General features: G+C 35.9%; 1 protein-coding gene across 8 annotated transcripts in view; it reads right to left on the reverse strand.

Annotated features, from left to right (window-relative positions):
- The window catches only part of Spag17 (sperm associated antigen 17), a 218,993-nt gene that overhangs the window by 58,920 nt on the left and 132,193 nt on the right, over positions 1-27,880 (reverse strand). For all 8 annotated transcript variants that reach the window (XR_001234871.1, XM_013516486.1, XM_013516484.1 and 5 more), the window contains 8 exons: positions 26,669-26,782; positions 25,021-25,196; positions 22,587-22,704; positions 20,000-20,178; positions 18,044-18,197; positions 5,122-5,339; positions 3,000-3,144; positions 492-646 (listed from right to left, as the gene is read on the reverse strand). Coding sequence is in view for 7 of the 8 variants with exons in the window: in XM_013516486.1 (XP_013371940.1) it covers positions 492-646; positions 3,000-3,144; positions 5,122-5,339; positions 18,044-18,197; positions 20,000-20,178; positions 22,587-22,704; positions 25,021-25,196; positions 26,669-26,782 (1,259 nt within the window). In the remaining variant the exon portion in view is untranslated. The remainder of the gene's footprint in view (positions 1-491; positions 647-2,999; positions 3,145-5,121; positions 5,340-18,043; positions 18,198-19,999; positions 20,179-22,586; positions 22,705-25,020; positions 25,197-26,668; positions 26,783-27,880) is intronic.

The following is a 27,880-nucleotide window of genomic DNA, read 5'->3' on the forward strand; positions in this document are numbered from 1 at the left end:
TTTCCCTTATATGAGAAACCTAAAATATAAATAAACTAAAGAGCAAAACATGATGGGAAGAAGGTAATAAACAGAAAGACAGACACCTTGGAGATGGGCAAGAGGATAAGGGAACAGAGGAGAGGCAAGGGAAAGCAAGGAAGAGGAAAGGGTAAAAAAATGATCAAAATATGATACAATCATGTGTGTACCAATTCTCCAAAACAAATGTTATCATTACATGTCACAAACATATGCCAATTAAATAAAAAAGAATGAGGCTAGAGGTGGCAAGTGTTGCTAGTCAGGTATGCCTGAATCATATGATCTAAGTGCTTCTACCATCCGCAGTGCTTAGCATTTAAGAGATCCTCAACACACACAGTTTGCTTTATAATATTGATTCAAAGCTTTGTAAAACAAGTATGACAATACTTTTTTCTGGAACACACTGTGAAAGGATGATGAAAAAACAAAACTTTGAGAACTTGTTATTTTCCAACTAGACCTACCTGGTATGTTCCTTGTGGCTTCGCAATGATAGATGTCCCATCCCCAAAGGTGGCACAGCAGCTACTGTCCTCACAGTTGGTGATAACAGTGGCATAGTGTGAGCTTTCTATCCGCATGCACTTCACCTGTCTGGTGATGGTCCGAGGAACTTCAGCTACAAGCAAATACAAAGTAAACAGATACGACAGGGTGAACATTTTGGAAAATAAGACCCAGCCTGCTGAATTTGCTGCTCTCTTGGTTGTCTGGATTCCCCATGGGAAGAACACAGTTGGAAAGTAGACTGGGGGCTTCGAACTCCACCAGGTTGAAGTGGGGCTTGTTGTCCTTGTCAGTTCAGAATAATTCCTTTAAAATAAATAATCATACTTTTCACCCTGTTTTTATCTCACTGATCTTTTAATTTTGTGAAGTTGAAAACAGTTATTCATTTTGAAAATTAAAATAAATTAATTTAATTACACATGCATTTCCCAATAAAAATATATACTTGTCATTATTTTCCATATTTATTTCAACATTTAAAAAAATATATAAAAGTTACAGTTTCTCTTTATGCTTAGATTTTTTTTTCCCCCCCTCCGGTACCAGGAACCGAACTCACGACCTTGCACTTGCCAGGCAGGCGCTTTTGCTGCTGAGCTAAATCCCCAGCCCCTTTATGCTTAGATTTATTTCCTTTATATAATCCATTCTTAAACTTTTATATGAAGATATACATGAGAATATGTAATGCTAGTGTGCTTTAATTTTAATAAATTATATATTACTCTATGCAGTTATATGATTATATCATTACTATCTATCATTCTACCTCTGCTTTTTTCTTTTAATTTTGTTTTAGGGCTCTAGCAATCTTAACTTTCATGTGATTCTTTATACCCATTATCTAATGTTCTTTTGTATCAATATAACCTTTTATTTTCATATTCTGTCATTGATAGAATTGATATTTCAATATGATATTCATGGTTCAATGCAGTAATTGTTTCTTTGTGCACATTTATAAGAACAACTATATGTGCACATAACCAAAGCTAGTATATAGTATCATACACATGATTTCACGGGGACGCTGGGAAGATGTAGGCCAAAGGGTAGGAAGTAGAATGAATAAGTGTAGACATCTACAAATGTATAACATGAGGATTCTCAAAGGTGATATTGCCTTGTATACTGGAAATATTCAGAATAAGATTTTAGGTGTTCTTATCACACATAACAAAAAGTAACTGTGTGAGGTAGCACACATGTTAATTCATTTGCTGTTGTAATTATTTCACTATATATGTACATATGAAAACATGTATACCTTAAACATAGACAATAAAGAAAAACCAAACTCCAGCATTAAGGAAAAGAACTGGAAAAATATGGCTTTTAAAATACTCTCAAAATTTAGGTTAGATTCTCTGAACAGGTTCCAATTGTGTAGTAGATGTAGCCTTCTTTTTTTCTTATAACACCTTTCTGACAATGAGAGTCATGCTCAGATTTGAAGGAAGACCTACATGAGGTCATCTGTATATACATTAGATGGCTTTAAGACCGAAGGAAACAAGTCAAAGAGCTAATATCTAGGACAACTGAGTCATGACTATTAGCTTTTAGTTACCACCAACATGTATCCTACAAGGTTAGAAGTAAAAGTAAGAAAGATTATTTCTATCCATTACCCAGCTAGAGCAGTTATCACTAATATCTCTGTTGAGGGTAAAGAGCATAATAAAAGGTACTGATGCTCCTATGTTTATTGCAGCTGTTATTCACAATAGCCAAGACATGGAATCAATGTACTAGAAAATGTGGTAAAGCTATAAAATGGAATATCTTTCAGCCTTTAAAAAGAATGAAATCCTGTCATTTGTGGCAAAATAGGTAAGACTAAAGAACATTGTATTATGTGAATAGTACAGGGGGAGAAATACAACTACTGCATAACATCACTTATATGTAGATCTTTAAAAGTAGAGCTTCTAGAAGTAGAGAGCAGAATGAAGGTTGGTAGGGGATGCAGGGTCTGGGGCTCAGGGAGATGTTAGTCAAAGGATACAAAGTTTCAGCTGGATAGGAGGAATAAGCTCAAAATGTCTGTTATACAATATGACTACAATAAACAATAATACTGTAAAGTTGCTAAGAGAGTAGATTGTGTTTCACCACAAAGTGATATGTGAAGTAACATACAATAGCTAGCTTGACTTAGCCGTACTACAACATATACATATTTCAGAACATTATGCTATACATTATAAATATATGTGATTCTTACATATCAATTCAAATAAAGTTAACTTAAGTTACCAAGACAAACAATATGTAATAATGATGATAATGATATTACAAGGTTCTACTTGGTGCTGCTTTGCACTGCATGGGTGTTCTTTGGTTGGCTGACTTTATCACAGAATTGTGTTATATTTGTGTTTATCAGTCAGTGAGGATTCTATCTATCTCAAGCTACAGAGTTATAAAATATTGTTCTGTTCTTGAAAAATAAAACTTACTTGTTTCTTGATCATCTATAGAAATAATATGATCTTCATAAACTTGATAAAAGGTTGTGATTCTGGTACCATCAGCATGGTCCACTATCCTAGTACCATCTTTTTTTTCAACGATGACTACTTTGTCTTCTCGAGTTGTCATAACCTGAACAGATTAAAGTAGTGCATAAGTATGGGGCTGGGTAGTTAATCCCCAGTGGATTTATTTTTAAGCCACACTGAATACAAAGATAGCACCATCAAAATCCAAGTTGTTTGTAAGTGAAAGTTTTAATTGTTGAGGCAGGCAGTTCCTCTATTTTATGACAAGGAGATTTAAGCTTAGAAAAATTAAAAAACTTGCTCAAGGTGATCCAAGGAAGTCCTAGGGCATATGTGAGAATAAAACGTCCTCGTGCCTGGATTGATGTAGGTCTGTTTTGGAAAATGCTCGAAGCTCCTGTTTCCTTGAAATTACAGAGTCAAAATAACTGTGGCACAGCTGTGCTGCCTTTTGTGCTGTGAAAACCCTGCTCTGTGGGACTACCCTGGGTGGGGCAAACTAAAATTGAGTTTGCCTGTAGGTGCTGTGCTCAAGGTCACCAGAGCAGACTCAGAGATTGTTGAGGGACACCAACTGCGGCTTTTCTGTGTCAAGTTGATCAAACACACAAGTGTTCCTATCTGCAGGGTCTTTGGGAGATGAAGACTTCATAAGGCAGCAGCCTCCTGAGTGATACTAATGCTTTTATAAAATGTTCTCCAGAGAGCTCTCAGATTCTCTTTCCACCATGTGAGGCCACAGCAAGAAAACTCAGTAGTCTGCAACTGCCAGACCAGTAGACTGTGGTGGTGCATGTACACTTCAATCTTGTCTTCCGAAGGTCAGAGATAAGTATCTGTTTATAAGACACCTAGGTTATAGCACTTTGTTATAGCAGTTTGAAATGACTGAGACACTGATGAAGTTTGAAACCCCTAGAGGCATGGGTATGAGTGTATGTGTGTGTGTGTGGTGTGTGTGTGTGTGTGTGTGTGTGTGTGTGTGTGTGTTTAGGTGGGTGACCCAGGACCCCATTCAAGAAAGGGTTTCCTCCTGAAGCTGGGGAGTACCATCAGCAAATAGCTACCAATTCTCGACTCTTCTAGTGTTTGCACCAACAGAGCAGAGAGGCTTTTCCCAACTTTCTGGGAGCTGCATCCAGTGACTGAATGAGGCAGGGGTAGGTGGGACTGTCACTTCTCCCAGCTTTGGGACATCTGAGCAAGTGGCACTTGGTTCTGTGTTCTCTGTAGGTTGACTTCAGCTTTGTCACATTTGTACTACAGTTCAGCCTCCTCCACAGCCCATTCCTGTTTCCTTCCCATCACTGCACACATGGTGTCCTGGTAAGTATCTTGCACCCTAAACTCTACCTCATTTCTGGAGAGCCCAACCTCAGTGTAACGTGTATTTTAGTCATGGGGCATTTTCCAGATTTGCACTGTCCTCTGAGAAGCACAATTATAAGGAGCATGATATTTCATTCAGTAGTCCATATAGGAGAATAAATTTAGTAGTTACTTTTTGACCCAACTACCTGGAGCTAGTGGGAATGGTTTTATGGGAGGCAGACATCAGTAAGAGAGAAATGTATGCTGACTGTTAATTTAGGTTTTTAATCACTGTCACTCTAAGCCAGCAATGTATGGTGAAAAATACTGCTACATAGTGTGGTAATTGAGAGCAGAGCTCTGAAGTATATAAGCCGTATATACAGAAGGAAAATATGTGAATTCATTAATCACATGCATCTTAAGATGACATAGAAAATACATGACCTACCTCTCACTCTAAAATTTGTTCCTACCAGTTGGGTGTGCATGTGCACGCACACACACACACACACACACACACACACACACACACACAGAATTAGCATTTTCATAATGGTGTGTTTGTCAAATATACAATATTTTTAGATTTAGCAGGCTGGAGCCATCCATCCATCCATCCATCCATCCATCCATCCATCCATCCATCCATCCATTATTTAACAAATATTCATTTAAAATAGGTTATTTGCCAGACATACTTCTCTACATTATTTCAGGATTCTAATGGTTTAGACAACTTTAGACAATATGTAGTAGTTTACCATACCGTTCCATTGACAGGATCTGTGGCTTTAAAGGATAACAGTGGGGTCAAATCTGCTACTTTTTCCAGTCCTTTGGTGCCAATCCGATTTCCTTGAGGTGTGGTTGTAAACCAGGTGCCTATGTGAACCTCCACAGGAGTTACGGTTTGCACTACCTCTGGAGTGACTTCATGGGTATCATTCTTATGTGTCATCAGTGACTGATTTTTGTGACCTCTCGCTGAAGAAGGTAAAAATTAAACACAATAGTATAACTATAATTATATAGATTTATATATTTCATCAAGTTTCCATTCAGTGCAAACTACCTCTGACACTGGCGTAGACAATGCTAAGTAGCATCGTCAGTTGAAGGATTTGTCAACTGAGAAAATATAAGGCTACGAATAGCTCAGTTTTGACTGCATCCTCATCATCCTTCCCCCTACATACACACACAAACACAGCTGACTTCCTGCGGCACAAAAGCTATTCCATTAATTTTTGTACCCTGTGAATCTTGTTTAGACTGCCCTGGAGTTCATATTTTGGGTTCTTACTCTAGTTTTTACAGCCTGCTTTTTTTCTGCTCGTCTGTCACACTTTTAAGACTGGTTTGACTTAGTGGGCTTTAGACTTTATTAGTTTATAAACTCTTAATTCCCTTTGCTTCATCATTTTGTGAATATTGCACATGAAATATTTTTCTCTAACTCTGGATCCCCAAAACCTCAACAGTCAGTCCTATTGTTGCCTCTCACAAGGGAAGATGAGATCGTGGAGTTTAGTTACTACAATTGCAAGATAAACTCCCGTTTCCACCCTTCAGCCACCACTGGAATCAGAAATATAGAACAGGAGCTATCCTCATAGAACTCTGGTACCAGTATTTCATTCTCTCTAACGGAGTAGATTTGCTCTATACCCATGAATAACAATGAATAATTTGTAGATAAAATATTCCTGTGCTATGAAGCTCAAGTAGTGAAGTAAATTTAGATTTAGACACAAATAGCAGATTTAGACTATGAAATGTGTACTAAGGCATGATCTCAGCCTAACAGGGACTCAATGGAGTGCACAGGCACAGCAAGTTAAACTTTCCCAGTGCTTCAGGATTTAATTCTGTGCTATTTACACTTCCAGACATTGTCAGTGAATGAAAATGATGGCACTTTCAGGACAGGTAGAGAGAAAATCCTCTAAGAAAGATAGCAAATACTTTAGATATTATCCCCAAAACCCTCTTCTTTCCTTTTCTTCCTCCACCTTATCTTTCTCTTCTTATTTTCTTATCAAAATAGGTGAACTATGGACAATTAATTCCAGCATGAGGGATACAGGAAGGAGAGTGGGTTGGAAATAGAATGGTGTATGCTTATAATCACTGGGGTCAGTGTAGCCAGAATTAACATTTCAAGTCGATTCTGATTGAGAAAAAATACTAGAGAGGCAGGCACTAATTTAGTAAAGTGTACTCTTGCAATATGTTAAAAATCTTGGAATTTTTCTTATAGGTGATGTTTAGTAATTAAAGAATTTTAAGAGGGATAGTGATATGATCAAAGATTAGTTAGATATTTTTGGCAAGAACTGAAGAATTAGTACTAATGAAAGCACTATTAGGAGGTTTCAAAGAAATAGATTAAAGATTATAGTAGGAATAAGGAGATACAATTTTTGTATGAAAGTAGATTAGAGGACAAATTTGGATATGGAAAAATAGGACGAGAGAACACAAAGGAAGCATCACCTGCAAATTGTGAAATCTTAATCAATGACTGTCTTCTACTATGAAGTATATGAATCAATAAAGTGAAAAAAAAACTGGTCAAAGATCAGTTCAAAGTTGAAAAGAAAAAAATGAAGCACAGATGGGGTTCTATTTTCAGCAGTATCACATCCTAGATACCAAAAATGTGACTGAAAATAGCGAACTACTGGAAAACATCGATTAAGCCAGTCTCTATGAGGGGGTAACTATATGTAAGGGCGCAGTGGGTAAAAATTGAAGCTGAGGAGACAAAAATAGCACTGAAGAGGAGGTCTGCCCTGTGATCTTTGTCAAATTGGGTGACTTTGAGGATGTATTTTCTCAGAGTTTTAGGGCTTAAGAAGGAATGAAAGTCAATACTCACTGAAGCTGAAGTGGGGCTATTTAATATAAAACCTCTTCAAACCTTTGAGACTTCAAAGGACTGCTCGGAGAGTAACTGTTCACTATTAAGAGAAATAAACTCATACTTTCTCTTACTCCACTCCAGTACTGTGTTCAAATTTGATGATGAACACAGAAGGCAACATTGTTTGCGGCTGCACAACTACAGATTCTTAAACAGGTTTTATTGAAAATTCACACTCGGGGGCTGGGGATTTAGCTCAGCGGCAAAAGCACCTGCCTGGCAAGCGCGAGGTCGTGAGTTCGGTTCCCGGTACCGGAGAAAAACCAAAAAAAAAAAAAAAAAAAAGAAAATTCACACTCACTGACAGCCAAAATTCCTTAAATTAATAATTTAAAATGATCCATCATTATTGGATCCCCTATCATCAGCTATAATCCTTTCTGAAGCCAAAATTCTTTCTAATAAGGGTACCTTTACACCAGCCCTAACAATTTAAAATTAAAGCAACATGAAAAAATGATCACTTCACAATCACGAAGTATCAAATATGAAACGAAACAAGATACTTAGAACCAGAAGAGATAACAGAAAATATATCACAACACTTAATATGTCAGAATTAATAGATACAGAATATAAAATGTGTTCCAAAATAATTCCAGAAGTAAAAAGCAGCCAGAAAGTATCAAGAATGAGAAGGTAGTTTTGAAAAAAATAGAAGTTTTAGCTAAACAAATATAATAACTAAAATTTAAAAAATATTAACATGCTCGTTTTATAAGAGACAAAAATTTAAAAGAGAGCTGAACTGTCTTGGGATGGCATGGCCAGCAAGAGAAGTCTGAGATCTGCCCCTCCTTCCCTCCATTGGTGGCACTCAGGCCTGGAAACCCAGGGGAACACCAGGGACCCAGCAGGACCCTGGCTAAGGTGCACAGGATGGACAGGCGGGACCAGAGGCATGGAAATGTCTCATGCAACATTAGCAATAGGAGGCAACAGATGGTAAGTTAGGAGAGCCAGTGTTGTGCTTGGGTACAAAGACACGGAGCATACAAGTGGATGGGTAGGTCTGCCCTTTTCTTTCTTCTTGTATTTTTTCTTTTCTAAATGACTAGGGAGAACTCCAGCCACAGAAAACTAATCCCATCCCCCAACCCAGAGACAAAGATCAGACCCAAATGCAGCACAAATCCAAGTGTAATTGTGACCAGAGTAACATTTCTGGGATCCAACCTGGACCTACCACAGAACTGTAGCCACTGGAGGAATTTCACTGCTTTCATTTTTCTCCATCTGATTGATTTCCCTCTTGGTGAACTGGATTAGTAAACTGGATTAGTGTTTTGTTTTTCACTTTTCTTGTATTGTTTGTTTCTTTTTCCTTTCTTCTCTCATTTCCTCTCTGTTCTGTTTTGTTTTTCATTCTGTATGCTATTTTTCTGGAGTGTGAGGATACTTTTGTTTATGGATTTTTTTCTCCTTTCTCTCCTTTTTCTTTTCTTCTTTTCTCTCTCATTCATGATTTAGATCTCTAAACTTTCTTTTTATTTTATTCTACTTGCCTTTTTCCTCTCTTTAGTCAAATATGTCCCTTGACTTTATGATACTTTCATGTGAGTGAAAACTGTTTCTTCTCTTTCTGCTTCACTTCAAAACTCCTAGGCATTCTCCTCCAATCCTTCCCTCCTTTGTCCTACAATTACCTAAAACCTTGATGATCATTCTGTGCCCTCCAACCCTTGTCTTACTGTACTTAACCTCATTCATCTCTTCATCCTATCCCCTATCCTCTTGAAACCTCCCACAACAGGGTAAAATTGCTGTACTAAGGGGAAAATCATTGCATACAATTTCCTGGTATAAATTGCATTGTATGATATGTCTGTAGGCCTTCCTCCTACAGTTACAGATATCAGGTTTCTAGTTACCACAATTTGTCACTATCCAGGCTGTATTTGAGTCTATTGTTATTGCCAACTAAAGTACTTTAACCAAGATGTCATACATGCTATAACCAGTTTTTACCCCTTGTATGACAGCACTGTGGTTGTAAGGAGTCATACATTATAGTCCAGTATCAAAGGAATGGGACCTGAGTCAAATAGATAGCAACTCCTTGGTCTTAACATATTGTGAAGGTAGGTTCTTGGAATAAACATAAAGATCAAGAACTGCATACATCTAGAAGATATCCAGAGGAACAGACAAGTCCTAGGAAAGCATCTGACAAGGCTAACATAAGAAATTACAAGCATCAACATGGAAAAGAAAATAAAACAGAAAATAGAAAATGATGAAATGAAAAAGTAAAATGCAATCCCCGAGGCCCAGCTCACTCAGGACGAGTCCAGAGGAAAAAGAGATAGAGGAAATCAGAAGTCAACAAATGGAACTCTCTGCAATGATAGCAGCAGAAGTGAAAAAACAAAGAAAAAATAATCTCTAAGGTGCAAAAGAAATGATTATCAAAATGAAAGACATTAAGGCAGACACAGATAAATAAATAGAGGAGTTCAGGAAAATGTTGGAAGCAATCAATGACAATATAGACAAGAAATGGAATCAATGAAACTGATCCAAAAAGAAATGCAGGAGATTAAAAACTACATTGAAGGTTTATGCAGCAGACTTAACAAAGGCAAGGACAGAATATCAGGTCTAGAAGACAGAAACATGACAAGTGACCAGGAAAAGAAAGATATCTTAAAAATAGCAAGAGACCACAAAAATCAACCCAACAGCTACAGGACAAAGCAAAGAAGAAAAACATAAGATTGACTGGAATCAATGAGAAAGCTAGAGACAGCACAAAAGCCATTAAAAACCTCTTCACAAATATAATGGTGGAAAACATCCCAAACGTAAAGAATTTGACATACAAATAAATGCAGCATATAGAGCTTCCAATATCCAAGACCAAAATAAATCTACACCAAAGCATACAGTTATCAAGATTCCAGAAATTTAGCACAAGAACAAAATATTAAAAGCAGCTGGAGAAAGGAAACAGATCACCTATAAATGAAAGCCCATCAGAATCACAGCAGACTTCTCGACACAAACCCTTAAATCAAGGAGAGCTTGGAGTGAGGTATTTCAAGCCCTGAAGGAAAACAATCTTCAACCCAGATTGATGTACCCAGCAAGAGTATTTTTCAAAATTGATGGAGAAATAAGATACTTTCATGACAAAGAACAACTGAAGAAATTTATGACCACAAAACAAGAGCTCTGCAGAATACTCTGAAGGATCTATTAGAAAGAAACAGTGAAGACCACACACATACATGAACACCAATAGAAAGAAACCACCAGGCAAAATAAGGAATTAAACAGAGGAGAAAGACGGGGAACAAGCAACAGGGAAACAACATGGAAAAGAAAAGTCAATACATATCAGTTATTACCATCAATGTAAATGTTCTCAACTCACCAATCAAACAAAACAGGCTGGCAGAATGGATCAAGAAGAAGCAAGATTCAGCAATATGCTGCATTCAAGACACACATTTAACCCAAAAACAATTCATACAGTAAAAGCCAAAGGATGGGAAACAATTCCCCTCATGCCACAGGAACTCAGAAAAAAGCAGGGGTAGCTATTCTATTTACAGCCAATGCAAACTTTAGCTAAAATTGATCAAAAGAGGCAAGGTCACTACATACTTGCTAAGGAAAAACTCCAAGAAGAAGAGACAACAATCATAAATATTTATGCACCAAACACAGGTTCACCCAATTACATAAAAGAAATAGTAACAGACATGAAAAACCAAATAAGCACTGACACAATTGTAGTGAGGGACCTTAATAATACACTCTCAGAAATATATAGATAAAGTAGATAAAAAATTAACAAAGAAATATTAGAATTAAACCAAACCTGTGAACAAATGGACTTGGTAGATGGCTACAGAGTGTTTCACACATTTTTCTCAGTTGCATGTTCTCCAAAATAGACCATATATTAGCTAACAAAACATGTTTAGGCAAATGTAGAGGAACTGAAATCATTCCATGCATATTATCTGACCATAATGCAATGAAACTGGAAATCAATGAAAAAGAAAATCATAAAAACTACATTAACACATGGAAATTAAACAAAACCCTTCTGAACAACTAATGGGTCACAGAGGAAATTAAAGATGGAATTAAACAGTATGTACAATTAAATGATAATGCTGACACAACATATTGAAACTTATGAGATGTCATGAAAGCAGTCCTACAAGGGAAATTTATAGTGATGAACTCACACATCAAGAGAAGAGAATGAGCTCAAATCAACACCCTAATGTTGAAACTCAAACTTCTAGAAAAAGAAGAATAAATCAAATCCAAAGCAGGAAATTATAAAGAGCAGAAATTAATGCAGTAGAGACTAAGAAAACAATACAAAGAATCAATGAATTGAAAAGTTGATCCTTTGAAAGAATAAATAAAATTGATAAATCATTAGGCAACCTCATCAAAAAGAGAAAGGTAAAAACATAAATTCAACCAGTTAAGAACAAAACGGGGGAAATCACAATGGCTTTCAAAGAAATACAAATCATCAATACCTATGATGAGAACCTCTGTTCTGATAAGATGGAAAACATAGAGGAAATGGACAGATTTCTAGACAAAATCAATTCCCAACACTAAATTAGGAAGACATAAAAATTCTAAATAACCAAATATCAGCCAATGCAATTGAAAATGTAATTAAAATTTTACCAACAATGAAAAGCCAAAGTCCTGACAGATTCACTGTTGAATTCTGCAAGAAATGTAGAGAAGAACTAATGCCACTAATGCTTAAACTCTTTAAAGCAATAGAAAAGGAAGCAGTAGTTCCAAAATCATTCCTGGAAGCATTTTTCTGATTCCAAGACCAGAGAAGAACACAACCAAGAGAGAAAACTACAGGCCAGTCTCCCTAATGAAAATAGATGCAAAAATCCTCAATAAGATACTGGCAAATGGAATGCAGGAAATCATCACAAAGATTATACATGATAATTAAGTAGGATTCATTCCAGGGATGCAGGGATGGTTCAACATATACAAATTAATAAATGCAATACACCATATTAACAGAACTAAAGACAAAAATCACCTCAACTGATGCAGAAAAAGTCAAACACCCATTTATGATAAAAACCCTACAGAAAATTCATAATAAAAACCCTACAGAAATCACCCATTTGACAAAGTCCAACACGCATTCATGATAAAAACCCTATAGAAAATTAGAATAGGTGGTCTTTACTGCAACCTTATAAAAACCATCTATGACAAAGCCACAGCTAACATTATATTAAATGGTCAAAACCTGAAAGCTTTCACTCTAAAGTCAGGAACAAGACAAGGATGTCCATTATCATCACTCCTATGAAATATAGTTCTTCAAACATTAGCCAGAGGAATTAGACAAGAAAAAAATAAAAAGAATAAAGATAGGAAAGGTAGAAGTTAAATTATAATTATTTGAAGATGACATGATATTCTACATAGAAGATCCCCAAAGCTCCACCAAAAAACTTGTAGATTAAATATCCAAATTCAGTACTGTAGGGGGATATATAGTCAATACTTAAAAATCAATAGCATTCCTGTACACAAGCAACAAACTCACAGAGAAAGACACTAGGGAAAGCACACCCTTCATAATAGCATCTAAAAAGTGAAATACTTAGAAATCAATCTAACAAAAGATGTAAAAGAGCTGTACAGTGAAAATTACAGTACCCTAAAAAGGAGATTGAAGAAGATATCAGAAAATGGAAAGATATCCCTTGCTCATGGATATGAAGAATCAACATAGTGAAAGTGGTCATATTCCCAAAACTGCTATACAGATTTAATGCAATCTCAATCAAAATACCATTAGCATACGTCACAGGACTAGAGAAAACATTCCCAAAATTCATTTGGAACTAGCAAAGACCTAGAAGAGTAAAAGCAATTGTGGGCAACAAAGAAAAGGCAGTGGGCATCATAATCCCAGACCTGAAATTATACTACAAAGCTACTGTGATAAAATCAGCACAGTATTGGCAAAAAACAAGCCTGAGGATCAGTGGAACAGAATAGAAGACACAGACACATTCCCAAACACACTCAGCCACCTTGTCTTGTCAAAGGAGCCAAACATGTTTATTGGAAGAAAGATAGTCTCTTTAATCAATAGTGCTGGAAAACTAGCTTTCCACATTCCAAAGACTAAAACTAGACCCATGTCTATCACCATGCACTAAACTAAAGTCAAAATGGGTCACAGACCTAAACATTAAAATAGAGATATTAAATTTACTAGAAGAGAAAATAGGTAGAAATCTCAAAGAGACTTCATGAACAAAGCCCAGACTGCAAAGGGAAATATTACAAAGAATCAACAAATGGAAACTGTCAAAGAGTCCTTGAATGATCAATATTGCATGTCTCTATCTGTTTTTATGAGAAACCACTTTGAAGATATCAATATGTAATACAACAAGCATTGTTAATTTCCTACCACTTTGTTTGTAACTCTGTATTGTCTGTACTGTTCTTTTGCTATTTTGTAAAAGGTTGACTGTCTGTTAATGTTTTCCTCCTTTTATTTTTAAAATAAAAACAAAAAAACAAAAAAAAACCCAAATGGGATCTCACCTTATTGAAAAGCTCTTGCACAACAAAGGAAATCACCAACAGAGTGAAAAGAAAACCCATAGAATGGGAAATAATTATAGCCAGTTGTCCCTCAGACAAAAGACTTCTATCTAGAACATATAAAGCAATGAAAAAAATCAAACCTTGAAATTCAAAGACCCAATCCAAAAGTGGGCATCTGAGATGAATAAACACTTCTCAGATGAACAAATATAAATGGCAAATAGATATATGAAAAAATTTTCAACATCATTGGTCATTCGAGAGATGCAAATTAAAACAACATTGACAGTCTATCTCACTCCAGAAAGAATGGCTATCATCAAGGAATCAACTGATAACAAATGCTGGGTGGACTGTGGGGAAAAAGGAATCCTTCTCCACTGTTGTTGGGAATGTAGATGGGTACAACTACTGCAGAAATCAGTGTGAAGCCTCTTTAAAAAACTAGGATCCCACGCAATCCAGCTATTCCCCTTCTGGGTATCTTCCTAGAAGAATTAAAAAAATCATACCACAGCAATATATGCACACACAGGTTTATAGCAGCACAATTTGTAATAGCTAAATGTTGGAAACAACCCAAATGCCTATCAACCAAGGAACGGATACAAAACATTTTTTTTTTTTTAATATAATGGAGTACTTTTCAACCGTGGAGACTTTCATAGGTACATGGATGCCACTTGAGACTATACTCATAAGCGAAATAAATCAGATTCATGTGTGCAAACATTATATTGTCTTACTAGTGTGAAAAACTGAATGAGTAAATAAGGTCCAAAATGTGCAATAGATTGTGTGAATAGGAAAGAAATTGTTCTAAAGAAATTGTTCAAAAGAAAAGACAAACTGTGATGGGGGAAAAGGGAAAGGAAGGAAAGGAAACAGAAAAAACATATTTATCCACAAGATAGTTAAGATAGTTGTACAGCTAGTTTCTCTTATTTCATTGAAAAGAAAGGTTTGTGCTAATATAGTTTGGATAAGATATCATGCCTATATCTTGTACTCTGAATGACTACTGTGAACACAACAATACACAATGTATTAATTATTGTAACTCTCCTACTAACCTGTTTTGAAACTGTTTTATTATTTTCATTTTTTCTCTTTAAAATAAAAAAAAAATAAGAATTGAAAGACAGACCTGAAACAGTTGTTTAGAATGAAGCTGAGGGAGCCAAAGCAAAAAGAAAAAAAAAAAAGATGTTAAAACATATGTTTAGTAGCAGTTACAAAAGGGCAAGAAAAATGATATGGATTGGAAATAATATGTAAAGAAGTAATTACTGAGAAATTTCCAGGATTAATAAAAAATTTTCAAATATGTAACAAGCCTAGTGTACTTTCAGTTGGACAAATAAATAGATATCCACACATGGTCTAATCATATTTGAAGTTGTAGTAAAGCACAGAGACTATTTTAAAATAAGATAAATTATCTTTAAAGCAAGAGCAATTAGATGACAGTCACCTTTTTAGGAGCAGTATCAGAAGCACGTATGGAGGACTGGAATGTTCGGGAATGATAGACACCTAGAATCCCCAAAATGGCAATGGCCAGGACACACTACTTTGTTCTTCTTCCGACCCCATGCGCGTGCGCCAACAAACCCCCAATCCTCTCGAAATAGGACACATCGCCTGTCCATATTAACTCCACCCCTAGTCTAATCTAATAAAAACCCATTGCCCAGCTCCCCCTTCTGAGGGTCCTTGCAATTTCCTGCAACCCTCCCAAGCCAACAATAAAAGCTTGTTTTTATCTCCATCAATGTCTCTCAATAGGGCCAAAACCTGACAGGGAGAAAATAATATCAATTTAGAATTCTACACTGAGGGGAATTACCTTTCATGAATGAAAGAAAATATCAGTTTTTGTCTTTTAGAAAATATCAGTTATACAACAAGTGGACTAAAATTTTTAAAGAAAAAATTCAAATTTAATTTTTAAAATATCCATCCATATTCTGCTCACAAGGGACATTGAAACACACAGAAAGTGAAATATAAGGATAGTAAGAATTACATTATAAATTATTAAATAATAGCCAGTAGAGCTGTAAAATATAAGAAAAAGTCAGTGAAAAATGATGAAAGCTTAAATTTACTCTAAAGATATAATAATTTTAAAGTTGTATATATCTAAAATCACATCCCCAAATATATGAAGGAAAACATGACTAAAACATTAAATAAAGACATTTACTTCACAAATTAATAATAGTTAAATTATGAGAAGCATAGCATTGAATATATTATTTTATTCTTTCAGAAAAAGTAAACATATTTCTGCTGAATAGATCAATATAGTAGATTTAAAAATACATTATATAGAATAATGTTGGCCTGTGGACAGATAAAGCCTGTGGATTGCTTTGTACTGTCTGCAAATTTTTAAATTTCTTAAATAGTTCAAAGAAAATTAAAACAATCATATTTCACAACTGTCTTAGTTACTTTTCTCTTGTTGCTGGGACAAAATGCCCAACACCCAAAATTAGAGAGGGAAAGGTTTATTTAGCTGACATCTGTGGAGGTTTCAGTCCATAACCAGCTAGCTTGAAGGAAGAGTGGGGCAAAGCACAGAGGCAACAGTTCAAGATGGCAGAAGACAGCAAAAGCAGGAAGAGCAAAAAGCAGGGAAGAGCAAGCCTCTTTTCCTCCCTTGTATTGTAAGCAGACCAGCACCAACTAGGGCAGGTGTAGCACTCACACCATCTCCATGCCCTGCTCTTGCACAGGATGAGGATGTTGACAAAGTGAGGACTCTGGTCCCCTGCTGAGTTGCTTAGTTAAATTTCTAAGCTTCTCAAGTTGACACAATGTCTCAACCATAGCAAATAACACAAAAAATATTATGAAATTCAAATTTTAGAGCCCATAAATAGTTTTATAGGAAAGCAGCAGAAGCAAGGCTTATTTAATTATGTATTGTCCAGAGCTATTTTTATGCTCTAGTGGCAGAGTTGAGTAATTGTGACAGAGACCACGTGGCCCATATAGTCTACAGTATTTACTATCTTGCCCTTTGCAGAAACGTTTGCTAAACTTGAGATATAGATCTGGACAACACAACTAATAAGTTTCATCTGATAAATATAAAGAGAACATTGTACCAAATAGTACTAGGAGAAATGCTACTTTTAAGAACACAACTTAAAAATATTTCTGAATATATATTATATAAAATTGTGTTTCAACGGCTTTCAAATAATTACTTAAAAATCAATTGCTGAAAAAACTAAAAATACTCCATGGGTTTGGAAAGATACAAAGAAATTTAAATGATTAAAGAGAAAAAATAATGTAATGGAAATTAGGTAATATTTAGAAAACAATACTACTAAATATTTTCTGTGAAAAGTCACACTATTAAAGAAAATCCAAAAAACACCTTTAACTATTTAATCTCACCAATAATCAAATAAATGCAAAGCAGTATTATAAGATAATGCATTAGTTATTTATCAAATTCAATTACATGATAATGGCTAGCATTGGCAAGAGTATGAAGAAATAGATATTTTATACTGTAGTGCATATATCAGAAATATTTCTCAGGCAGTACTCTGGTGATTTAGATTATGGCAGACATGCTTGGTTGCTTCCTCAACTGGTATTTTCTTTTTTCCCTGCTAATAGTGCTCTTTTTCAAGAAAGAGGCCAAGAAAAGTCATATACTTGTTTTCCCAGCCTAAGTTCCCAACCAGTTCTGGTCAATGAGATACAAAGGAATGTGTGCTCCTTGATAAAGACAGACATGTGAAGAAGGCTCTTGTATTCACTCTCTTTCCTTTCTATTTTGAAAGTTGTTGTATAAGGATCTCTCTCCTGGAGCTAATGTACCTCTTGCAATTTGAGGCAAAGGTCAGGAGTATCCCAGATGCTTATTAAGAATCTTAACATTGTTGATCTCAACCAACTCTGAAGCAGCTGCCCCAGCAGTATAGTGAATATAAGAACATAAAATGACAAGAAAATGTTCATTATTTATTACTAAGAGAAAATAATCAGTCCATGAAAGGATAGTAATCTTGACTGCAATAAAAATTCACATAGAGATATTTGAATATAGTCATAGTAAAGATGAAAGGAATTATGATAATGATATGGAACACTTAGTAAGCTTGAGGACTATCAACTCCAGTATGAACTGAGAGGCGCCCACTGTTACCTTTCCTTGCGATGGCGATCTCAGATGGTGCCGTTTCTGATTTTGGCTGAGAAGCTGAGTCTGCCAAGTCTCCATTATGAGGGCTCGTTGACATTTCAGGATAAACTGGACCTGAGTCAGGACTACTGCTCACAGTGCCATCTGCAAAGAGAATCTGAGGGGAAAACAAAGTTCTCAGCATTCTCAGAAGCAAGGGCAGGCTCGGCTAGTAGTAAGCACTGTGTGTAAAACGGAAATAGGTTCAAAATAACTCAAAGGAGCAGGGTTGGTGGTAGACCTCAAGATGCGTACTGCAAAGCATATTCCTGGAACTCAGAGGCGATAGCTCAACAACCAGGTTATGATTCTACATGTTCCATTTACTTTCTGTTTTGTTTCTGTTTTCTGTCTTTGGTTGGATAACTCTTGAGTTTTTTCTATTCTTCACCTTTATCCTATGTAGTTGGAAAACTCTTTATTCTTTTTCAATTATTCAAATGACTGCTCTTAAACTTTTTGTTTTTGAGACAAGGTCTCCTTATGTAGCCCAGGCTGGCCTCAACCTCACAGTTATCCTCCTGCCACAGCCTCCTGAGTTCTGGGAATACAGGTGTGTACCACCACGCCCTGCTAAAGTTTTATCACATATTTAAATATCTAGTTTCTATTAGTATCTATCTACTGTGAATCATAACTCTGGGTACTGTAGCTATATCCATCTGTACGTACAAGCTTCCAGTGAATAAGACAGGGAAGCCTACTGCCAATCTGGTTCTTATTTTTATACAGGTAACTGAAAGCTTTGGAAACTTTCTATCTTTGGAGTCCTAAAGTTGAAAAATGACTTATTTATATGATCTTTTAAAGATCAATTAGTGTCAGTCCTAATTGGCACTTGGTTGCTCCTTTTAATCTGGAGTTTTCTTTAAGTGCCAGGAATTCTCTTATGTTATGATTATTTATTATTATCTTTTATTATTTCCTTCATATTATTTTTGTCTTCATGAAATTCTAATACATAAATCCCTTTTCCACATTTCTAAACATTTCTCTCCCTCATAATCCACCTTTCCTGGTACTCGATCCTTCAAAATTACTTTTAACTTCTAGGAACTCTTGATTTTTTCCATAGCAATTTTTAAAAATTCTTATTTCATGGATTTTTAAATTCTCAAGTCTCTGCCTATGTTACTTTTACTCATTTTTAAATTTTTGTTTGAGTATTTACTGTTAATTTTAGGTGACTTTAAGAAACTTCTACAGAATTTTATACTCTTATTTTTATGAGGTTGCACTCCCTCTAAGGTTGATGCTTCTTGGTGCCTTGACCTTATTTCTCCCTGGGAACCCTTTTCATTTCTTGGTGGTGTAGTGTCTGATTATAATAGTGCTGCCTTGTGATCACTGAGGAATTGTGGGTAGCACTTAGGGCTTTTGTGTTTTCTAGTTTCTGGTTTCTAACTTCCAAGAAGGACTGTGTTACCTCTGGAACTACTGATTTTCTCAGCACAGGGGTGACAGATCTGTTAAAACCTCCATTTTGACTTTTAAAGTTTTTCTTTTGTCCATGCTTTAAATTTTGTTCTTGTTTCTCCACTGGTTTGATCCTAACTTGCATTTTCTAGGAATTCTTCAAATATTCTGACCTAACGATGATATATTTTGGTGTTTTCCAGTGCTGTTACGAATTCATTATTTAAAAGTATTTTTATGTCATTTCCAGGTACATTGAGAGGGATGGGAGATAAACACCATGTTACAATGCCACTTTAGATCATGCCAAGAAATGAGAATTTTATTTGTATTCTGTTTGCATAGATAGAAGTTTTTCTTCTAACTATACTAATCTTCATTTGCTATTTTAAGATGTCACTCTGTTTGTTTCTCTTCTCTGCTATAGTACTGTTTCCTTCTCATAGCTCATCTGTCTTTTATATTTCAGCTAGGGAAAGTAGATTATATAATATATTCTTTTACTTGTGTGGATCCATCCAGCATATACTTGACAACAGTGCCTTGACTGGTGATAACTCTGGATGCTTCCTGCTCCATGGGTGGCATCAGTGTTTTGTAGAACTCAAAGTGCTTCATCCTTTGGGGGTAGCTCTGACGGATCATGATGTCCCAGATGGGTTCTTCATCCACAAGATGTAGACCTGAAGAAATAAAAAGGAATAAAGCGATTCTGGGAATAGAGCAATCTATGGGGCTGGGAATTTATTTTCTTGCTTGTTTTAATTCTTCTGTTTGCATTTGAATAACAAGGGAGTTTTCATGCCTTGACATATGGCCCAGAAAACTGGTTCTTTGTTGACCTGTAACACACACAAATGTAGTAGTGTCACCTGCAAGCACATGAATACGTCTATCTCTGGAAGGAAGTCCCGAACAGTTCAGGGTAAACATCTCAGATGTTTGTTTTTTCTCTGTTGCTGCTTTCCTCTCATTTCTGAGTAAATTCTTGCTCAAGATAGACAATGCTATCCTGGCATCACCTGGTGGTCTAGAGCCCATCCCAAACCATCCATCACTTTTAAAAGTTAACATAACCCCTTCACCTCTAACTAGACCAAGATTCTCTCAATGTTCTATTGTTAGCTGGCAATTGAGGGTAAAAAGTACCTAATAAGCTTCTTCAAAAAGAAGAAAGTACTGTAGAGAAATTCTGGTATGTACCTAACCAGATTTTGCTAACTGAATAATTTCTACTTGATTATAATGTGGTTTATTAGAGCCCAAAAAGCCTTAAACAAAGGACTGAAGGTATAATGACGGCATTTGAAGGACTGTATCAGGCCGGTGGGAAATACTTTTTAGTGGGCTGGTGGGAAAATACTTAGTGGGATTGTTTACAACCCCCTCAAACCACAGAAGTAATAATAATGATAAAAATATTTATTGAGATTGTTTTATTTTATCTATGTGTTTTACTTAGTCCACCTTAACAAGATTTTAGAGATTTTCATTTTTCACAGTTTTAAAATAAAGAATGGAGGCTTGGAGATATAAGTTTTCTATAATCATAGAGCAGGTAGGTGGCAGAGCTGAGATTTAAATAATTAACCAACACGCACAAAAAACAACAAAGTCCCACAATGAAACAACCCCTGACACTAATCTTGAACAATATATTCAAGGTTAGATATCATTTCTCGTTGAATTAAAACATCTCCTAGGAAAAAATTCAAGTCTAAATTCTTTCTTCTCTGTCATAGTAACTTGTTCTCTCTCTACGTTCAAGGTAGAAGGCATTGAAGATGTTGTTACATTGGCATTTATGTTATAATTCTATGCATACACAAATTAGGGTATGTACAATATATGGAAGATTTTAAAAAGATGATGTGTTCTAGGCAGAGTTATTAGACACATTTTATATCTTGACATAAGGATGAACATCTCAGAGCAGATAATAAAACTCATTTAAAAGACAGATGTAACAAGTATTAAGCAGAGGTTTGATAACAGAATCAAGCAAACAAATATATGCTTGAACTTGAAAACATTCCTCCTAGAGCACTCATTGCATCTTAGACTTTGGAGGAGATTTAGAGACATTGAGCACTGTTGCTCTGATCACATAAAATCTGCATTGCTAAGGATCTTTGGAAATAGAACAGGGGTCCATCATTTTTAAAAAGATAATTCAGAAGGCCTAATTAAAAAAACTAAAACAAAGTACATTAACTGCCACTTGTCATTCATTTTACTTTGGTTGGCAAGTAAATAAAACCTTGAATTATTTTTAAGTCAGTATAGTTTTTTTCTTGGACAAGACCTAGTTTTCAAATTGGGGTACAGAGGGAATTCAAATAAAAAGAATATTTGGTTGTGAATAAAATCAAGATCCATTGATATAAATCTAACATTGATTAGATGAATAGACATGGTCCTGAGGGTCATATAAACCAGTTAGTTGGTTTGAGGGTCACTTTGGAACTCGAGTCCAAGTTCAGTGTCTTCTTTATTTCATCTGCCATTTACATTGCAACAGTGGGTGTCCATTTAAATGCTACGCAGAGGGAATCACTAATGTGGGTGCCACAGCAGTTTAATAAAAAGCCTCACTTGTGTTTATTCATCTGAATAGATTAGAACCATATATAGAATGGACAGAAATAATATATTCTCTAAAATTATATTCTGATACGTGGGCCATTTATTCAACCTGTTCTTAGCGCAGCCTACTTTGTGCCCCCGTCTTTAGCACTTGGGCAGCCAAATAATGTTCCTGTGGCCCTTGTAGAGGCCACATAGGGGCAGGGTGACCGTGGGCAGGCTGTTCAATCTTCTGAAGTCTTAATTTATTTTGTAAAATGGGGTTATTAGTACCTAGCTCATAGTATTTTATTTTCCATGTTTGTTTGGTATTTAGTACTTGGCCCTAATAAATGGTCAAAACAGGTCACTATTACTATTCTCATTATTTGAAAATAGTCTTGTTCATTAGCAGCAAGAAATATGAGTAACAAGAAGGAAAGCACGTATTTTTAATGGCAATCTAACAGTTTTCTTCTGGGGCCTTTTGCCTCTGCCTCCCTTTCCCCTACCAGTTTCCACTCACCTGTAGATTCTTGCCCAATGAAGGTCAACAAAAGCCCATTGGGACAAGACACATTTAGGTTTTGGAAGGTGGGAACATAAGGAGTCTCTTGTAAAGGAGGTTCTGGTTCTACTTCTTCCTGTAAATAATGTTGCATGTGAATACTTATCATTTTTTAAAATAAACAAATATTTTAACTAAGCAAGGACTTAGTAAGTGCTTATGATATAAGTTGTGAACCACCAAGTAGATCTTGGAAGGATGCACGAGTCTTGGCCTTTGAAAAGTTTGCATTCTACTTGTAGAAGGGCACATAGGAAACAGATGAGGCAATTAAATGGTAGCACCAAATGGATGGCACATCTTCCCTCAGAAAATGGAGCTATTACACCATTGGAAATCATTAGGAAGGGATTCATGGAGGAGTTGCTGTTTTGAGGTAGTCCTTGAATCATGCTTGAGTTCGGGTGTGTAGGTGTAAGGACAACGCTATGGTCTGAATGCTGTTGCCTCTCCCACTCCCAAATTCGAGAGTTGAAACCTAATACCCAAAGTGATAATATGAACAGATAGGCTTTGGGGAATGATTACGTCATGATGGCTCTTTTTCATGACTGGGATTAATGTCCTTATAAAAGACAAATGAGGATATATAGAAGGTGCCTTATAGAAACAAGCCCTCACTGACACTGAGTCCGCTAGCATTTCACCTCCAGAACTTGAGCAAAAAATCTCTATTGCCTATAAATCACTCATTGCTAGGTGCTTGTGATACCCATCTAAACAGACTAAGACAGGTAGAGCATCTTTCGTGTGTGTGTAATTCTTATAGTTTGTATGAAAGAAATACTACAGTTTTCTAATATTTGCCATTACTTTTCTATAATGATTTGGCAAGTAAAAGCAACAAGAGAAAAATGAACTTTTATTTATAAAGCAATGAGTGTTTGGGTGTGTAGATTTCAAAATTATAATTTATTATATGTCAGTCAGGCCTAAATACCTTGCTTGGTTATATGTACTCAAAAATGAAAGTTATTTGGTCACTTCCAAGCAATTATAGATGAAAAGCACTTCAGTTTTCTCAGTTAATTCTCTTTTGTTAGCCATTGAGATCTTTCTAAATAATATCTCACTTCCGAATCTTTCTATTGTTGATCACCTAGCTTATCCTATCTTTTTCTCGACACTAATGGAGGAAAAATATAAGTAAAATGTATTTTAAAACAAAGAAAATTTATGAGGAAAATTGAGAGGCTTGTGAAATTCTGTGGAGGGGACAAAAATACTCAAAGACACAAACATGCCCCGTCAGATCAATCATCACACACAAAATCAGTGCTCATATCATATCCTCCTATCATCATCAACTTTTTAAAAATGTTAGGGGAATAGATGGATTTGTTATCAAGTTGCTTTTGGGTAAATTAATTTTAAATGGGTTATCTGGAAGTTATTCTGTTCAATGTTTGAACTTATCATGTAACAAGAATCAAGCACCTGGAAGGATAAAATTCATCTAGAATAGCTATGCAAGTATGATGCAGAAGCAAAGGAACATTTAAATCCCATAACTTTTTAAAGACCAGACTCTGAAATACAGGGTCTTGGAACTTTTTAATGTGCTTTTTTTCTAATAAGCACATTATACTTCTGGTAGTAAATGCTAAGAGGCAAAATTGCCCAGCAATTTTCTTGTTATTTTAGAACTCTCTTTTGACCTGTGTTCTATTGGAACAATATTTAAAGTGTGTGTGAGCATATGCATTTGTGTGTGTGTGTGTGTGTGTGTGTGTGTGTCCTATAATGAAGGGTTGGGTAGAAAGTGGGCTGTCTGTTAGCTCTGTTGAATTCTTCTTCTTTTTTTTTTGTCTTTTTGAGACAGGGTCTCACTATGCAGTTCAGGCTGACCTTGAGATCACTTTGTAGCCCAGGCTGGCCTCGAACTGGCAACGATCCTCCTGCCTCAGCCTCCCGAGTACTGAGATTACAGGTGTGTGCCGCCACGCCCGGCAGCTCTGTTCAATTCTTAGCATGACGATATCTAGGTCTAAGTCTAGTGAATGGAACTGTTTCCATTAGTTATAGGTCTTTGTGTTACAATGGTTATTTATCTCCATAGAGCTTCAAAAAGTAACAAAAACAACAAATCCTAAGAACTTAACCCGCTAAACACAAAAATGCAGGGACCACAGTGGGGAGAAGTTGACCTAGCCATTCTGAATTTAGAGTAAATGACCTGAAACAATTTGCACGTGTCAGTGTCCCTTGGATTTGGAATCCAGCTCTTGTGAAAATCCTCCTGTGCACTCCAAGCTGACACTATGTGGAATGCTAATGCATCTCAAAATAAAGTATATTATCCATGGTAACACTATTGATATAAGTTATGGTTTTTAAAAGTCAACACTGAGGCAGAAACAGAGTTTGGGACTCGGTGGCAATATTCATTTACCTTTTTCTCTTCTTCTTTTGGGTGCTCCTCTTCTTTGAGGGATTCCTTGGGTTTTTCTTTGCCTTTTGCTTTTGGTTTTGCTTTGCCTTGAGGAACATTCACTATAGCGGGGACCACAGTTGGAGCAAGTGCTGAAGGGATATTCAACATGGCCTCCAAATCAGGATCCTTCTCATCTATAAAGAAGAGAAAAACAAGAAGATTAAATATGCATAATATCTACATCTCAACGTTTACACAAATTGTCAATAGTTTTTATCCATCTAAATACGTTTTATCAGTTGGATATATTTCAGGGGTAATGTAGTTGGATTTGACAATCAGGAGTATTGTAGTTAGAAAATTTCAAAGATTTTTAGTATTTTAGTATGCTTGATTGAATCATTATGTCACATGTTCTTGCCTTTCTATCCACATATAAACTTCTCAATGAGAGAAATAACCTTCCACTTATTTTATATGAAAAAAAGTAAAAGTCCTACTGAGTCAAAGTAGTGTGAAGATCTGCACTCAAAATAGCAAAATACAAGGACATATTAAATAGAAATGCAAGAAATGATACAAAGAAGGAAAACCAGGAAAGAAATAGCTTAGCTCTGGTTGAGATCTCACACACACACACACACACACACACACACACACACACACGCACGCGCGCACACACAGACGCACACACGAGATGTGCTTTCTTCCAGGTTGTGAAGGATGGTTGGAAGTCTGAGAGCTGATGAGAAGAGGAGTTCTGTGGTAAGTCCCGCAGCACCTCTTTCATCTTGAATTCTATTCTCTCTGGGTTCCAGGACACCATTCTGGGATCTCTTACTGCGCACTTGAAACTGTATGAGGAAGCCAGTTATAAAGATCCATGGTAACACTGTTCCTGCAGAAAAAGAGCTACAGAGCAGGCAGATAACTGGATCATCCTGATCTGCACTAATGCTCAGTTTCAAGCTTGTATAGCATAGGGACTACGTTTTGATTTTTGTAATGCTTTTAAAAAAGTATGCTGTGGTTAGATCTCTTTAAAATGCACGGGACCCACAGATTTCCTAATTGGTTCTCGGTAAAGTGAAATATTATTTTGCGGTTTGAAAGGAAATAGCTTCCAGTTGGAAAATTTATTTATTAAAAGTGGAGGAGAGAAATCCTTCAAGATGTCCAGTGAATAGCTCCTTTAAGGTTAACGTCCTGAGGCATACTGAGCAGTTCCACAATCACAGAATTCATAAAAATATTATTCTGTAGAAAACCAAAAGGATTTCTTGGTGAATCATGCTTTCTTTGGCACTAACCTACAGAAGTATTTTCATGGGCTAGGTAACAAAGTTAAGTGGTATATATACGTGTCTATATACACATATGAGCTTATATGTAGCATATGCAATTATATGAAATATTATGTAAATGATAAATGCTATTTAAAAACCAAAGCTGTATTCTTATTTGCTATGTATGAAAGATGATATATATACATATAAACATATTATGAACACATATGTATATGTACCACACATTCCTTATAACTTCACCTTGTAAAAAAAATTATAAGAGGCATTAAACAGAACCAGTTTATTGACAGTGTGTAGACTGAGGGTGGGCAGTGACTCTGGCCACGGGACACACATCTTTTCATTTGCATTCATTTCACCTGGCACTGTTCCACTTGATCCATAGTAACTTATTGAGAGGCAGATTCCATTTTCTAAGGTGGCAGAAAAAGATCCAAACTTGCTGACAGCTTTCCTCTCTACATGAGATACTTCTAAAAGACAAAAATCAAATCAAAGACATTTTCATTTTTATTTAAAAGAAATGTAACCAAAACTTACTGGGAAAGCTGGGGCTCAGGGTCTTAGCTGGGCCACCACAATCGATTTAAAAATAGTTGGTTTAGGCCATGCATGTACTCAGGGATGTTAGAAGCAGGGCAGAATGATGAAGATGCAAGCAGGAGATTTTCATTTTCAGGGCTTTAGTTTGAAACTCAGAGAGGATATACATTGATTAACAGCATATCCATATGCAGATTATTGGTTTGGTAGCTAATCCATATGACTTTAAGATGAAAACCACCAAGCCTGTCACATTTTCCCCACATAAAAAACAAATTCTTAAATCCTCACATTTAAAATTTTTCACATTCTAAAATTATTTCAGTCAAACAGAATTTTAAAGCATATTCTTAAGGTGGATATGAAGAATTTTTAAATGTTCTCTTCTGTATGTTATTTCCAGTCCACATCTCCTGTATTATCATACAAGGAAGGTGAGACAATATTGATTTAAACCATCCTAAACCATGAAGAGACTATTTTTAGGCAGGGAAAGTCAAATGATCAGTGGAACAAAAACATAATGTTTCATGAGATGAAAGTATTTTGTAAAATATTTGTAAAAGATACATCTGATGAAGGACTGCGACACAAAACATATAAAAAATAAAGCTTTTAAAACTCAATAAGAGAACGGATACAACTCAACCAAAAGATAGGTCAAAGATTTCTAAGTCACTGAGGAAGATATCCAGGTAGCAAATAAGCACACGAAAAGATGTTCAGCACCATACATTATAAAGAAAATGCCACTCAGAGCAATGAGATACCACTACACACCTGCAGGAATGAAGTTCTCAAACACTGACAACATCAAAACCATTTGAGGACATAGAGCAACAGGAACTCTCATGCATTGCTGGGGTAAATGAAAAATGGTACAGCCCTTTGGAAGACAATTTGCTGGATTCTTTTATGTTGTCTTCTTTTCTCTTTCTCTTCTTTCTCTTTCTTTCTTTCTTTCTTTCTTTCTTTCTTTCTTTCTTTCTTTCTTTCTTTCTTTCTTTCTTTCTTTCTTTCTTTCTTTC

This window comes from Chinchilla lanigera, unplaced genomic scaffold (assembly GCF_000276665.1).
Source record: "Chinchilla lanigera isolate Chin_1 unplaced genomic scaffold, ChiLan1.0 scaffold00034, whole genome shotgun sequence".
In the NCBI taxonomy this organism is placed as follows: domain Eukaryota; kingdom Metazoa; phylum Chordata; class Mammalia; order Rodentia; family Chinchillidae; genus Chinchilla; species Chinchilla lanigera.